Source organism: Mesoplodon mirus (assembly GCF_964341445.2).
Source record: "Mesoplodon mirus genome assembly, chromosome: 2".
NCBI lineage: Eukaryota > Metazoa > Chordata > Mammalia > Artiodactyla > Ziphiidae > Mesoplodon > Mesoplodon mirus.
The window spans coordinates 13,826,263-13,840,372 of NC_138977.1; the positions used below are offsets into that span (position 1 = coordinate 13,826,263).

The 14,110-nt window shown below is 46.9% G+C and overlaps 1 protein-coding gene across 2 annotated transcripts in view; it reads left to right on the forward strand.

Annotated features, from left to right (window-relative positions):
• Positions 1 to 14,110, forward strand: part of MAML3 (mastermind like transcriptional coactivator 3) — a 439,331-nt gene that overhangs the window by 421,343 nt on the left and 3,878 nt on the right. Inside the window, exons 3-4 of one of the 2 annotated variants that reach the window (XM_082644936.1) lie at positions 4,841 to 5,080; positions 9,555 to 9,639. In XM_082644936.1, coding sequence (XP_082501062.1) covers positions 4,841 to 5,080; positions 9,555 to 9,639 — 325 coding nt within the window. The remainder of the gene's footprint in view (positions 1 to 4,840; positions 5,081 to 9,554; positions 9,640 to 14,110) is intronic. The other variant, XM_082644937.1, reaches the window with a different exon arrangement.

The following is a 14,110-nucleotide window of genomic DNA, read 5'->3' on the forward strand; positions in this document are numbered from 1 at the left end:
CCCCTGGGTCTGGGGTACGCCACTGTCCCTCCCCTCTCGGGTCGCCAACGCCCCCATCACCTCCTCCATCTCCGGGCCCTTCCGTTTCCTTCCACGGCCTCCCCCACCCACACGAGAAATCTCCCTCCCCTCGGGCTGGCAGCAAGGTCAGTAATAAGAAACCAGTTCAGTGTCAGTCGGAGAGAGGAGGGAGATAACCCCAGAGATACACGGCACTGGAGAGAGAACTCATTTTGTGTAAAGAGGGCCTCGAGTCACCAGGGAATTCCTGGATTGTCTCAGGCTGTCGTGTGTGATGTCCATCACGCCGTGCGCACACCATCTGCTCGGTATTATGCTCTCAGTTGCCAGGCTACCTGCTATACGCAGTAACACTTGACTGCCTGGCTCCACGCTCGTAGCGTTAGCCCAGACGCGCGGGGCCGGGGGGACCGGGTGGGGGGAGGAAGGCGAGTCCTGATTAAGCCATCTGCAGGCTGGGAGGGGGGCGGGGGGGACACGCCGCGCGGGCGGAGCGGGCGGGCTGGCGGCGAGGACTGGGCTGACACCACCATCTGCTGGGGCCGAGGAGGAACAGCAGCTGTTCCTTGTTTCCCCCGACGAGAGCACCTGAAAAAAGGCCGAAGCCCTGAGCGTCCTCCAGCCAGTTCTCCACCAAGCCCCGGCAGCCCAGTCCCCATCACCGCCGGAAGCCTCTTGCAATCCCCCCTCCAAGGAGTCAGCAGTCTTTGGTCCACCGCCAGCAACCCCGGTCCCTCTCACCCCAACACAAGGCATGTTCTTGAAAACACGTAAGAGAAAATAAAGCTTCCGTACGCACAGATTTATAAATAAACAGCTGGCTACTCTTGAGAGATTTTTACCACAGCTGCTTTTTGAAGTAAAAACTGCCTCTGTGGGGGAATTAGGGTGTTTTTTACACCTCTTACCTATCTCCAGCCCTTAGAAAATTGCTAAGATCTCTTCCCTGGAAGAGAAGGTATGTAAAATAGTTTCACTGGTTTTGATTTTTTTCCCCCCTCCCTTTAAAATTTACTGAAGAGTGAGAGCTTTGGGGAGTAATGAAGATCTATGTAGTCAATTGGATTTCTGAGAGGAAGAGGCTGAATTAAGATTCTGGGTAGAAGGCAAGGGAGGTCGTTGGGCAGGGGGTGGAGTGGAGAACAAGCTAGTAATTAAAACTAAAAATACTGCATCATTTGGCTTCAAGGCATTACATTTCTGGTGTCGAAAGCCCGGCCTGGTTTTCTCTGATTGCACGCACAGTGTGTGTCCTCCTTAGAAACAAAAGCGGGGGCTTGAAATTCTGAAATTCGACAGGCTGATGCCCATTAAGCCCTCTTAGACTGGGGGTTAAAAGCCACCGTGTCATATGCATCCGCTAATGGCCTCAGCCAGCTCAATGTGTAAGGTGTCACTGGGCGCGTCTTCACACTTGGCATACACACCTGAGGCTGGGGCTCTGGGTGTCACTCACCTGCTGTTGAATGCAGCAGAGCTGGTTGGGAAAGGTGTATCAACCTAGGCTCACAAATGTTTCATAGGGAGGGCAGTCCTTTAAAAGTGCACATAACCCTCCTGCCTCTCGGTCTTCAGGTCTTCGGTGAGAAACCTGAAAGCAAAATCTTTGAGAGAGAACCATTGGGGGAAATACATAATCCTGGGGGGTAATAACCAGACTGTCCCTTTGGGAAGGGTTTTACCCACTGTGCTTTTGAAGTTCAGCAACACCCCGCCCCATCTGAAAGTAGAGCTTTCCTAGGAAACCTTTCCTAAGCCGAAATGGCTTACAGTGAAGAAGCAAGCACCTTAGGACACATCTTGCTAAGAATGTGCGAAATAAATAGAGCACAGATGCTCACACAGTTCAAAGCTATGGCAGCTTGACGCTGAGTGTAGTTCCTGGGGAAGGCGCTTGGTGGCGCCCCTCTTGTTGCTGGAGGCGCCTGCTGTCTCTACAGTCACTCTGCAAAACAAACACTGAACGCTATCTTAGATTTTCACCTTCTTTGGTAAAAGCGAAAATCCTCTTCAGATTTCTTCCAGTTAGCAAAAACAGATACCAGTGTAGGTGTTTCTTAAAAGGGAAGTGGCGTAAATTGAACTCTTGAAAAGTGGCGGACTTGTATTTCTTTTTGGTCTAGGAAGACAGGGACTAGATAGGCTTAGATGAATCTACATCCTCAGCTCATTTGCCTCTCTCTTTCTTTCTGGGTGGAGAGAAGGCTGGGAGAGCAACACGTCACTACTTATGGCTCCTGGGCAAGCTCACCGGGTACTTGAGGGCTAGTCTCACAGGACAAGAATATCTCAAAGTGTACGAAGATAAACAGGGCCAGCCCAGCCCAGTCCTCTCATAAAACCAAGCCAAAGAGAACTTGATCTTCCCTTGGGTCTCATTTTCTTTTCAACTCCCTTCACATTATCAAAATTGGAAAATATCAAATATTCTGAAATACACAGAAAAAAAACTGTATATCTGTATTTTCGCTGATTGGTCAACTATCTGCACGTCCGTGTGAATTCGTTTGTTAAAGTATTAAGTCAATCAGCCACTTGTCTCCAAAGGTGGCAAGAAACAGCTTCATCCCATTGGAAGGAAGGGTTTGGAAAACAGGTAGCAAGTTTGGGGGGGAAATGAAAGAGTGAAATACCGTGACCTCTGCAGGGGTCAGCCCTAAAGTAAACTTTTTGGTGGCATAAAGTTCCAGGCATTGCTGAGTATAAGGTCTTTTTATTAACATTAATATCTCATAGCTCTCTACCTAATAATTGTCTATGTACAGAGAAAATACACAAAGACAAAAAGTTTTAATTTCAGTCACACCACACTTAACATTTGAAAAATAGAACACAGTGTATTTATGGGAGACACACTATATATTTAGTCTACAGGCAATTCTTAGGCACACACTTGGCACCATGGACCCATCGTCTGGGAAAGGCCTATGCTTGTGGAAGGAATCCTGAATTTAGACTCAAAATCAGTGTTCCAGTTCTGCAAGTTCTGGCTCTTCCATTTACTAACTGTGTGACCTGGGCCACCGCACTGACTAACCAAAACTTCTTGAGCTGTTGTTTCCCAGATGAGAGGAGTAATGGGGTTTGGTTTGGTTGTTTGTTTGTTTTGCTTGTTTTGTTTTGTTTGGGTGCTGATGGGAGGGACGAAGAGTCCCTGAAGATGCGGTTTCGGTGTACCTGGAAGGAAGACCGTGAATGGCTGAGCTCCACACAGTAGCGGGAAGGGGGTCCAACAAGCCCAGGCTACGGGGGCTCCAGTGCAGGGCTGCGTCTCTAGGAGCTGTGTCAAACAAAACTCTCTGTTTTGAGAGGAAACTGCCCACATGATTGACTGTACCAACACAAAGAGGACAAATATTAAAATCCAGTTTGACTGCACCCTGTTTTTCATATAGGATGGCTCAGAAGAGGCGGATAAAATACATGTTGTTCACAAAGCAGGCTAGTTGCATGCATTAATGAAGGAATGCATTAATAACGATGGAAATACCATTGCAAATAAAATTTGATAACTCCACATCCATTTAAGGTAGTCACTTGCCTGTATATATCGGTGTCGTCTTAATTTCCTTCACCCCATATAACTGGAAATAATAACCAGTGTGGAAAAAAAGAATATCTAGATTTTACAATGAGGAAATTTTTTTTAATCCAGTTTAACTGGATACAAAAATTTAAATACTGTAGTTATTCACATTCACTTCTCATGATCTAAGTCTCATAATCGTGCCTCACGATATGACTGTGTATGTCCTTACACGTATACCCATTTAACTTGTGTACCTCTCAGACAGCAGCTTCTCTTTGTTCAGATTAATTACTTGAAACTTCAGTGAATTAAAAGAAACCTTTCTGTGAAATGTTCAGACAATACTTTGCCATTACCAGCTATGCTTGATAGAATGAACAGGAAAAGAAGCATCGAGAAACTACATCTTAAGGTCACACACCTGCTTTTCCCATCAGCTGTTTTTCCCCAGTGGTCTACACCGTCGGGCTGTTATTTCCCCTCTGAGTACAGTCTCCAAGTAGTGGCTTGGGCTGTGTGTGAGGAGTTCTCTAACACTTTACCTCCTGTTCCTTAAGGACCAGTCCTTAAAAGTTGCCATCATGTGATTTGATTTGACTGACACATAATTATAGAATCAAGAGACCCAATTCAACCCCCCACGTTTAAGTTATCCCAGACACCTGAGACCCAATTCTGTCTTTAAAGGTGTTGGGAGATTTCGTATCTTTGGTCAGGGTAACACACTCCTAATTCTCACCAATTCTCACTAGCAGGCTTTTTTTTTTTTACACATGTCAAAGCTTTCAAATGTCACAATTAATTAGAATTTCATCAGATAGCAATCTGCTGATGAATCAACTCCAGCAGTCTTCTGTAAATGTCTCTCCTACTAGCTAAAAAGCCCATTTTAGCCAGGCAGGCAGTAAGAATGAAGAGGTAAGGTGAGGATGTCTCCTTCCAGACTTAAAATGAGCCCCACCCGAGGGCTTATCCCCTTTCCTTTGGAGGAGCACAGATTGTTAGCTGAAAACGCGGTTCTTGTTCCTTAGCCAGGCCCGTCAGAAACCGACTGGACCTGGTCTCAGATTTTCCCAGAGCCGTGCTCTATGACTGTCGCCCTGTAGCCTCTCCAGTCCTACCTGTGGTAAGGCCAGGTTTGAGGACCACTGGGTTCTTTTTATGGAAATGGAATGTGTGCCACTTGGGCTCCCGTAGGTCCGTAAGCCGGGACCTACCCCCTCCCCCTAACCCCTGTGCTTTCCTTCAAATGTGGAGTGGCTGCATTCTCTTCTCTTCCTGTCCTTCCAGGAGCAGCATCCGGTCGGGCTTCCCCGGACCACGGGCCCCATGCAGTCCTCCGTGCCCCCGGGCTCAGGCGGCATGGTCTCCGGAGCCGGTCCCGCGGGGCCCAGCTTCCTGGGCAGCCAGCCCCAGGCAGCCCTCATGAAGCAGATGCTCATTGATCAGCGGGCTCAGCTGATGGAGCAGCAGAAGCAACAGTTCCTGCGGGAGCACAGGCAGCAGCAGCAGCAGATTCTGGCAGAGCAGGTAAGTCACGCCCGTGGTGTGATTCATTCGTTCGGCAAACGCTTATTCAGTGCCTGGTGTCTGTGAGGGGGTCTCAGTTCATGTCCTTCATCAAGAAATTCACAAGCCAGGGGCTTCCCTGGTGGCGCAGTGACTGAGAGTCCGCCTGCCGACGCAGGGGACGCGGGTTCGTGCCCCGGTCCGGGAGGATCCCACATGCCGCGGAGCGGCTGGGCCCGTGAGCCATGGCCGCCGAGCCTGCGCGTCCGGAGCCTGTGCTCCGCAACGGGAGAGGTCACAGCGGTGAGAGGCTCGCGTACCGCAAAAAAAAAAAAAAAAAAGAGAAATTCACAAGCCAGCATTTCCTGAGATCACAGAAGAACCTGCAGAATGTAGACCTTTCCGTTAGTTAGGCTTTTTCTTAGCATGAATTAGTTTGTTCTGAAAAGACAGGCTTCAGCCATCCATTTGAAGACCCAATTGCCAGAGACCGTTCTTCGGTTCAAGTCTGGCTCTTTTCTTCTGGCTTCTGGTACCGGGGTCTGTAGAATCAGCATGGGGGGCAAGGGCGGAAGGGGGCTGGCTCACATTCTTCGTAAATTCTGACATTTCCAGCATGAAGAAAAAAAATAATTCAGAGAACTTTGCTTCTTGGAGGAAAGTGTCAGGAGGAGGGACTGAGAAGAATTCTTACAGAATTGGTTACGAACAATGGAACAGGAACAATAGCAGAATAATAGGGCCCACAGAACTACCTGGAAGCCTGAACTCGGGGTCACAGGAAGGGTGCCAACTGGAGAAAATTCCCAGCAGCTTTGAACACAGCTCAGGAAATGTTTGAGTTAAAGGCCTAACACAGAGAAAGCTTTGCCTTAGGCATCTTTGACAACCCTTGACATATATAATTCCTCCAGCTTTGAAAGAAAGCCTTCCATGCGGGCGACTCCTCTCAGTTTCAGTGGGTTTTGTTTTTCGAGATGCCATTGCCTGATTTCGTGTTATCTCGGGAGAGGCCTGAGGACTTCCCCAGGAGTCCCTGGATGCCTCCCGTGGGGGCCTCTCCAGCACGTCTCACCCTTCTATTATAGGAGACGTGAGGCTGTCATCTAAGGCTCAAGGCCCACAATTACCCTTCTAGAATGTTCCTAATAGGATCAGAATTTCGGAAATGTATTAAGCATCCTCCACCATATCTATAGGAGAGGCTGTGTAGGACACAAGACACGTCGAAGTCCTTAGTAAACCAAGGGCAGCAGTTCAAAGTAACACCAGTCATCCCCCAAATAGAAAAATTGTACTGTTGAGCACAGTTCACTTATGTTCCCTTGTTCGCTTTTGTTCTTGAACAGCTGTGTAATTATCTCCCTTTTTACTGAGGTCAGTCAGCTGCCTGGCATCTCTTGTACAAACAAACCTCTATCCCTCTCACCCTGCATAAGGTGTGTGACAAGGAGCCACGCTCGTATCTCTCAGACAGTGATAAATGGAGCTGCCGAGGGGAAGCTGGGCTCTGCAAATCCGCCCCTCAGCCAATCCCAGGAAATTTCAGGTGTGCCTGATCCTTGGAGAGATGGTCTTTGATGTCTGTGCTGTGACCAAGACACAAGGGGGAGTCGGGGTAACCAGGCCAAACTCAGCTGTGCCAGCCCAGGGGTGTCCCCTCTTGGCAAGGTCAGCCAACCCCGGGAATGAGGGGGAAGGCAGGAGACCGGGAGCATTGCTTTCACAGGATGGTGCCCACAGACCATGAGGTGAGAGAGTGTGGGACCCCTCAGAACCCGGGACACAGAAAGACAGACATAGGGCTCCTCAGAAGAGATGAGGAAATGGGAAACTGCAAAAAAAAATGAGTATAATTCCTTAACGACTGTGTGTGCCGGGAGCTGAAGAGGAACCAAGGAAAGAACAGTTCACTCTGGGTCACATCCTTTGCTTACGGTATGATTTTGGAAAAACCACCTAACCTCTCTCCTCATCTGCCAAATAAGGTTTTCCTAATCTCCCAGCCTTCCTCCTGATGCTCAACGTGAGTCATGAGTGTAAAACCCTTCGGAAACTGCACAAGGTGTGGATCTGCCACTGGACCCTGGTGTCACGGGAGGTAGCGTAAGAGCTGCAGCCACACGTGCCAGCCATCCTGTGGGACTAGCCCAGAAGTAAGTCAGAGGGATGTAGCATCTCACCTGCACCTGGGGAAAGTGCTTATTGATGCCTACACTTTTGAGGTTGAATGTGGCCGTATCAACGCCAAGCTGATTTCCTTGGTCCCTGCAGCGGCAGTGAAGGCATCCTAACACTTTCAATTTTGCCAACAGCGTACTGGGAACACTTTGGGTTTCCGGAAAGGACATGTGAGGGAAAACAGAAAGACCGGGGATATCTTGCATATCTTTGGGAACTTTCAAATGGTTCTCAGTGGACTTAGAAATCAGAACAGAGCAAGTTGAAAGCAGGTGTGAATTAACATTTAATGTGTAATTCTCAAGAGCACAGAGCGTGTCAAATCCCACCCATTCACAAAGGGTCAACGGAATCTGGAATTTTGGATCTGAAAGAAACATTGAGGATCATGAAGTCCCTTTATTTTACACACGAGGAGACTGAGACCAGGGAGCTTACGTTATTTTTTTCAGAGATCGCAGAGCTAGAGAGGGGCAGGGCCAGGACTGGCACCTGGGCCCCCTGACTGCTGACCGACAGTCCACCCCAGGCCACCCCAGGGCTGATGCCCAGCTGTAAGTGGGACAGTTAAATTCTTACATAATATGGGAAGTTTGGCTTCTGAGAAGCTTTTAAATGCTCACCTTACTCTCAGTAATGTTCTTAGATTGCTGCCTAAAAGATTAGCATGGTTTCTTGTCTACGCTGTGTCTATACAATTAATTCATTTCAACGGTTTCGTGCAAAACACCACAGGATGGGGTGAACAGAGGCCCTTCTTTTCTTTGGTTGCCAGTGCTGGCTGGCCTTGTCAAGAAAAAGAAAGAAAAGGAAAATTACAGAGCTGCCCAGGAACAAAAACAAGAGAAAAAATAGAAATAAACACATGTGTTAAGAAGTGGTCAATGTGTGTTATTTTTATAATGAACACTGTAAAGGGCGGGGCCCTTGTCTGTTTTCCTAGCCCTTGCAGATGAAAGGTGCTTGATGCATATTCCACAGCTGCAGAGGAGGTTAGATGACATGCCGAAGGTCACGCAGCTCCTTGACGGCAGACCCAGAACGAAAACCCCTTTCTTTGCTCTTTGCACCTCACTCTTCTCTTCTCTCCCTTTTCACATACAGCATGATAATGATCATAATAGCCTTCCCTGTATATTGGTAACAGTGTGCCGGCAGTGCAGAAGCCCCGTGACTGGAAGAGGAAAACCTAAAACGCAGGCCTCCTGGTTCCTGGTGTACGTGGAATCCCACGCGGTTTCCTCAAGGCAGTAAATGCTGTATGTTTGGCTTGTGGAGATGTATTTTGCAGGCAGGGTGGCTTCCTGGGAATAAAATGAGCCTTTTTTTTAATAGGCCCTGAGAATCCCATCTTCCTATACCCGAAGCATCTGTTTTAGGTCATTAAAAGTTAGGGCTTCCCTGGTGGCGCAGTGGTTGAGAGTCCGCCTGCCGGTGCAGGGGACACAGGTTCGTGCCCCGGTCCGGGAAGATCCCACATGCCGCGGAGCGGCTGGGCCCGTGAGCCATGGCCGCTGAGCCTGCGCGTCCGGAGCCTGTGCTCCGCAACGGGAGAGGCCACAACAGTGAGAGGCGCACGTACCGCAAAAAAAAAAAAAAAAAAAGTTAGCTGCTTGTCCGTTTGAGCTCGGTACCCACCGTGCTGAGGAAAGCACGCAGGCTGATGTCGGAAAAGCAAAGTCAGAACTGCCTCCCTGGCTACACCTCCCTCAGAAGCCAGCAAGTCCACAGGGCAGAAATGCCGCAGGTGTGCACCGAGGGTGTTTGCAGCAGAGGCGGGGCTCTGACAGCCGGAAACCAGAAGCACCCTGAACAGCCACCCCTATGGCACGGGCAAAGGCATCGTGGGCTGTTCTTATGGGGGGAATACCACTCGACAGTGAGCATGAATGGACCCCACTGCAGGCATCACCGTGGACGGAGCTCCCAAACGCGATGAATGCAAGAAGCCAGACTCCAGAAAACAGGCTCAAGTACATTGTCTCAGGCCACTTCCCTGAAGCACAGAAGCAGATGTAACTAACCTGTTGCTAGGCTGGGATGGTGCGCCCACGGGTCAGGGGAAGAGCAGTGGCTGGGAACGGGCAGGAGGGGCTTCTAGCAGCATTCTGCGTCTCGACCCACGAGCGTGTTCCTTTGTGAAAATCCGTCGCACGGGGCATGGATGCTACACGCTTGTGCCCTGACCTGTATGCGTGTTAGTCTTCAGTACAGAGTTCAGTTTTTGAAAACCGCTTCCTCAGAACAGCCAGGAGATCTAACTGTGCGCCTCCTCCCGCCCCGCCCCCCGGCCCTCCTTGTCCTATCGTTTCAGCAGCTGCAGCCGCCGCAGTTACCCCGGCAGCACCTCCAGCGGCCGCGCAACCCGTACCCAGTGCAGCAGGTCGCCCAGTTTCAAGGTGAGGCCGGTGCACACCTCTGCCATTGTATCCCTTCCAGTGGGCAAGTGTAAGTGAATGTAGAGCCAGTGACAATGCCACGGCTGCTGTGTTTGTGTCCAGGTAATATTAAAAATATTTAAGAACTGATGATGCCAACCAATCAGAATCCCAGGCGTTAACCTTTGGGTTGCTGGGCCCCAGAGAGGTCCTGGTGGGCCCGGGGCGGGGGCGGGGTGGCGGTGGGAGTGGGACTGGAGCAGCTGTTCTTTACCAAAGGTACGGAAGTATTTCGGTGGTTTAACAACCAGCAAAGACGTACAGGCGCCGACGGACCTAATATCAGCCCTGTTTAAGTCTGGATCGTCATCTCAGTGGCCATGGGGAGGAGTGGGGGGAATCCCGTGTCACATCTTTCTTGCTAATCCCAGCAGGTCAGCTGACCATAGCCCTCACTTCCAGCAACCGAAGTAAAATAATCTGGCTTTTGGCAGCCACTAATCTCTGCTGAACATAGAAGACAAATAGGGACTTGAGTTTGATTGGACTTTCTTCATCCTGCCGCCCTTTGCACAAATCCTGAATCATGGCCCCAGGAGCAATGGGTGCACTGTTTGTCTGGCGTTGCCATTCCTCTGTAAAGTAGAAGGTCCACTCAAATATCAGTCGCTCCCTTCTCTAACAGAGAGGGTCCCTTGTGGGTCTTGTATGGGGTGGAGGATGGGTCTGAGGACCCTTCCCAATCTCATCCACATGAGTTTTCAGGGAGCCGCAGGGGTCATGAAGCAGCAGAAATCCTAATTCCTGTCCGCTGTCCTTTTTGAAGACCTAGATCAGTGCATCCTAACTTCTCAAATGTTACCTATTGCTTTGACAATCTGCCAGAAGCTATGAAGCCCCTTGCACAGAAATATCCATATATATAAATAAATACAAACTTTGTGGATCATTTCACAAGTGTTACCCTTTTCCACAGACTGTGGGTGAAAATTTTGTGATCTAGGGTAGCCTTTTTTCAGTCTTTGGGTTGCAACACTCAAGTAGGTTGTGAAGATAATTGGCCACAACCAACATTTTTTAACAAAATAATAGAAATGATTGGAGTGTATCATAATTAGGGCAACTTTTGTTTCTGTCCTAAACCCACGTGTGTATGTACTATGAGTTGTGGCTTAAAGAGTCTGAAAGCCACTGATGTTCACGGCCACATCTCCCTGAAGACTGCCTGTGGACCCCCTGGGGCTTGAGCCACTCTCACCCCCTCCCATCCCTGGGACATTTATATCACTTCAGATCCCTTTGGCCTCGACACAGGGAAGGACAAAGGGAATTGTTCTGTGCACTAAATCAGTGCCAATATTCTTTGAAGAATTCTGTTTCTCACTTGGTCAGTGGCAGGGAAGAGTGGGAAATAGTCATTGTTACCTGTGTAATTTTTGTTGCAGACTCGGAGCCCTCTTTTGTACCTGTGGTTCTCAGACTTGAGCCTGCATCAGATCACCAGCACAGCTGGTTCAAAACAGAAGCCCGCCCTCACCCCCCGAGTCTCTGATTCAGTAGGTCTGGAGCGGGGCCCTGAGAATTTGCATCTCTAACAGGTTCCCCACAGTTGCTGTTGCTACTGGCCTGGGGCCATACTTTGGGAACTGGTGCTTTGTATTATGAACTAATTTAAACCATTAAATCTGATGCACCTGGTATTGTGTCCCTTGAGTTTCCTAGGTTCATAGCTCATGTATTATTTTTTGGAATATAGGGACCCACCAAAATTTAGTAACTCCTCTATGTTATGAGTTATTCTGAATGGTTTGGACCCAATTTAAAAGTTCTACTCTTTGAACTTTTCTAAAACCCCAGATCACAGGTAATCAACCTAAAAAACTTAGCTATGCTTAGGGTAAACAACCAGTGACATTTTAGGGTTCCTAAGCTGGTTGATATGATAATTTTTAAATTTTTCTTCTGTATTTTCATGTATTTTACTGACATCCTAGATATCATAATGTTATGTATCTGGGAAAATAGCAAATTCATAGATTAAAAAATATTGTCCTTGGAGAGAAGTTCTGTTAGGAATAACTTGTCTGAGACCTACAGGTCCACTGACCACTACAGTTTTCAAAGGTTTTAAAGACGAACTTTCTCTTACTGAGTTCTGTGTCTCTGGGCAATGTTACATGCCTAGGGGAAAAGCTTATTTTACATAAGTATAGACTTCTTGTGAGTGAAAATAGAACACAGACCCTTCTAGGGAAAAAATTGCATGTTACCGTCTCTGTTTGAATATGGAAAATTTTCTTTGACGTTGTGATGTTAACCAACAGACAAGAAAATTAATTTGACTACAGTATCTCACAGTCATATCTGTTATAGACAAAAATAAAAAAGAAGAGAAAGTAGTCCATTGTTTAACATATGTAGTTGTCAGATAAAGACGCATTCATTCTTTGAAGGCATTTGAAGTTTTTTCCTTTGTATATTTAAAATTACCCAAGTTCATAAAACCAGATTAATATGAGGTTTTTTGTTTTTCTTAGGTTGAAAATATGGTGCTGACTGCTGATATTAAAAGGTCCTTTTTTTTTTTTAATAAGAATTACATCTGGATAGTGTAGTCATTGACACCAAGTAAAAATAAAGGTCGGCTTGGATTAATGGTTTGATACTTCTTAAGAGGCACTGCAGCATTTTTGCCCTCTAAAGAAAGGAAACTATTTCTCATTCACAAAATTAGTCCAGTCAATATCTAATCCCTCAACATATTTATTCTAAGTTACAACAAAAATGTCCGAAATATGAAAAGTCCTTCCATCTGTTTCCAGCAGCCTGTTTATGTAATCTGGGTCTATCCAATCAATCTCTGAGTTAGCAATATTTTTCCCTTAAATTTTTTTTTTTTTTTTTTTTTTTTTTTCGCGGTACGCGGGCCTCTCACTGTTGTGGCCTCTCCCGTTGTGGAGCACAGGCTCCGGACGCGCAGGCTCAGCGGCCATGGCTCACGGGCCCAGCCGCTCCGAGACACGTGGGATCTTCCCGGACCGGGGCACGAACCCGTATCCCCTGCATCGGCAGGCGGACTCTCAACCACTGCGCCACCAGGGAAGCCCCCTTAAATTTTTTTATAAGCAACTCAATAACCCATTTCACCACAGTTGATCAGATTGGCCATGTAGTCAATACAAATTTAGTTGTTAAGGTCACAAAGCTTCATAACAAGATTGCAAGTTGCAATATATACCACCATCCAGTGTTTAATCAGGAACTTTTTTTAAAAACTCCACTTAGATACAATTAAGCTCAAAACAAAAAACTGAAACGTTTCTAGGGATCTCCCCCAGATCTTTCTGCTTTCCCCACAGTAACCATTTCATTTTTCAATTCAGCATGATATTGATCTCAAGCCACAAAAACTTGTCATAATCAAAATTCCCATAATTTTCTTTCTTAAAGAAAGAAAGAAAATATGGAGACATATTTGCTGCCCAGAAATCAATAACCCCATCAGGAAGACAAAAACACACTTCAGTTATCTGCCAGGGTGCCAGGCTTAACAAGGTTACACTATTCTCATCTGGTTTCTCATCCAGGTTCCAGGTAGGATCAAATTTGCTTATAGTATCGATTGGCTCCCATGCTGCACCTTTTTTAAATGTCCAGGAAAAAAACTATTTTTTTTTTCATAGACTTAATCATTAGCAGGGACACAGAAAAATCCATTTCTGTGCACCTCCTAGCCCTTGACAACACTGACGGGTTCTAAGGGTGACATTTCTATTCTCTTGACTGGTTTAGAAATTTCCCGGAAACGTGTAAAGAAGGACTCACTCAAATGTCTGATTAGGGTTGAGTGACTTGGCATTGATATTGTGGTCAACTTTTAAGCAGCATCATTAAAACTGCCTTAGTGGTCATTGCTGATTTGAAGGAGTAGCCTTTGTTGGAGAAATGCATAAAGTTCATTGCCAAGTAGCAAGTAGGAGGATGATTTCTTTTTCTAACTCAGGAAGCTGGCCAGTTCGCACCGACATATTATGATTCAGAGAATCTGGAGCATGTGGAAGTCTACAGAGTGGATCCAAGAAATGTCCCATCTGTCGAAATAGTTTCTTAGCAGAAGTGATAGCCTTTAACCTCTCAAATCCTACTCAAGTCTTAGGGGAAATTAGCCTAATGGTCTTTATTGATAGTATTCTCTACTGAACCATATTCCACTTTACAAATAGGATATGCAAAGTGATCAGCCATTTCTGCCTGATTTAGCCCAGGAGGTGAATTTCCTCTCACCTCCAGAAAGATGGTATCTTATTGGTTGAGGATGGCATCATATCAAGACGGGTGAGAAACGATTTGTTTCTGAAATGTGAACAAAAATAATATCAGGGTATATCAAATAGAAAAGTCAACTACAAAAGCCTATGTACTGCATGGTCCCAATTTTGACGTGTCTATTTATATATTAATGTAAGTTAGTGGTCATCTCTGGATGATGGGA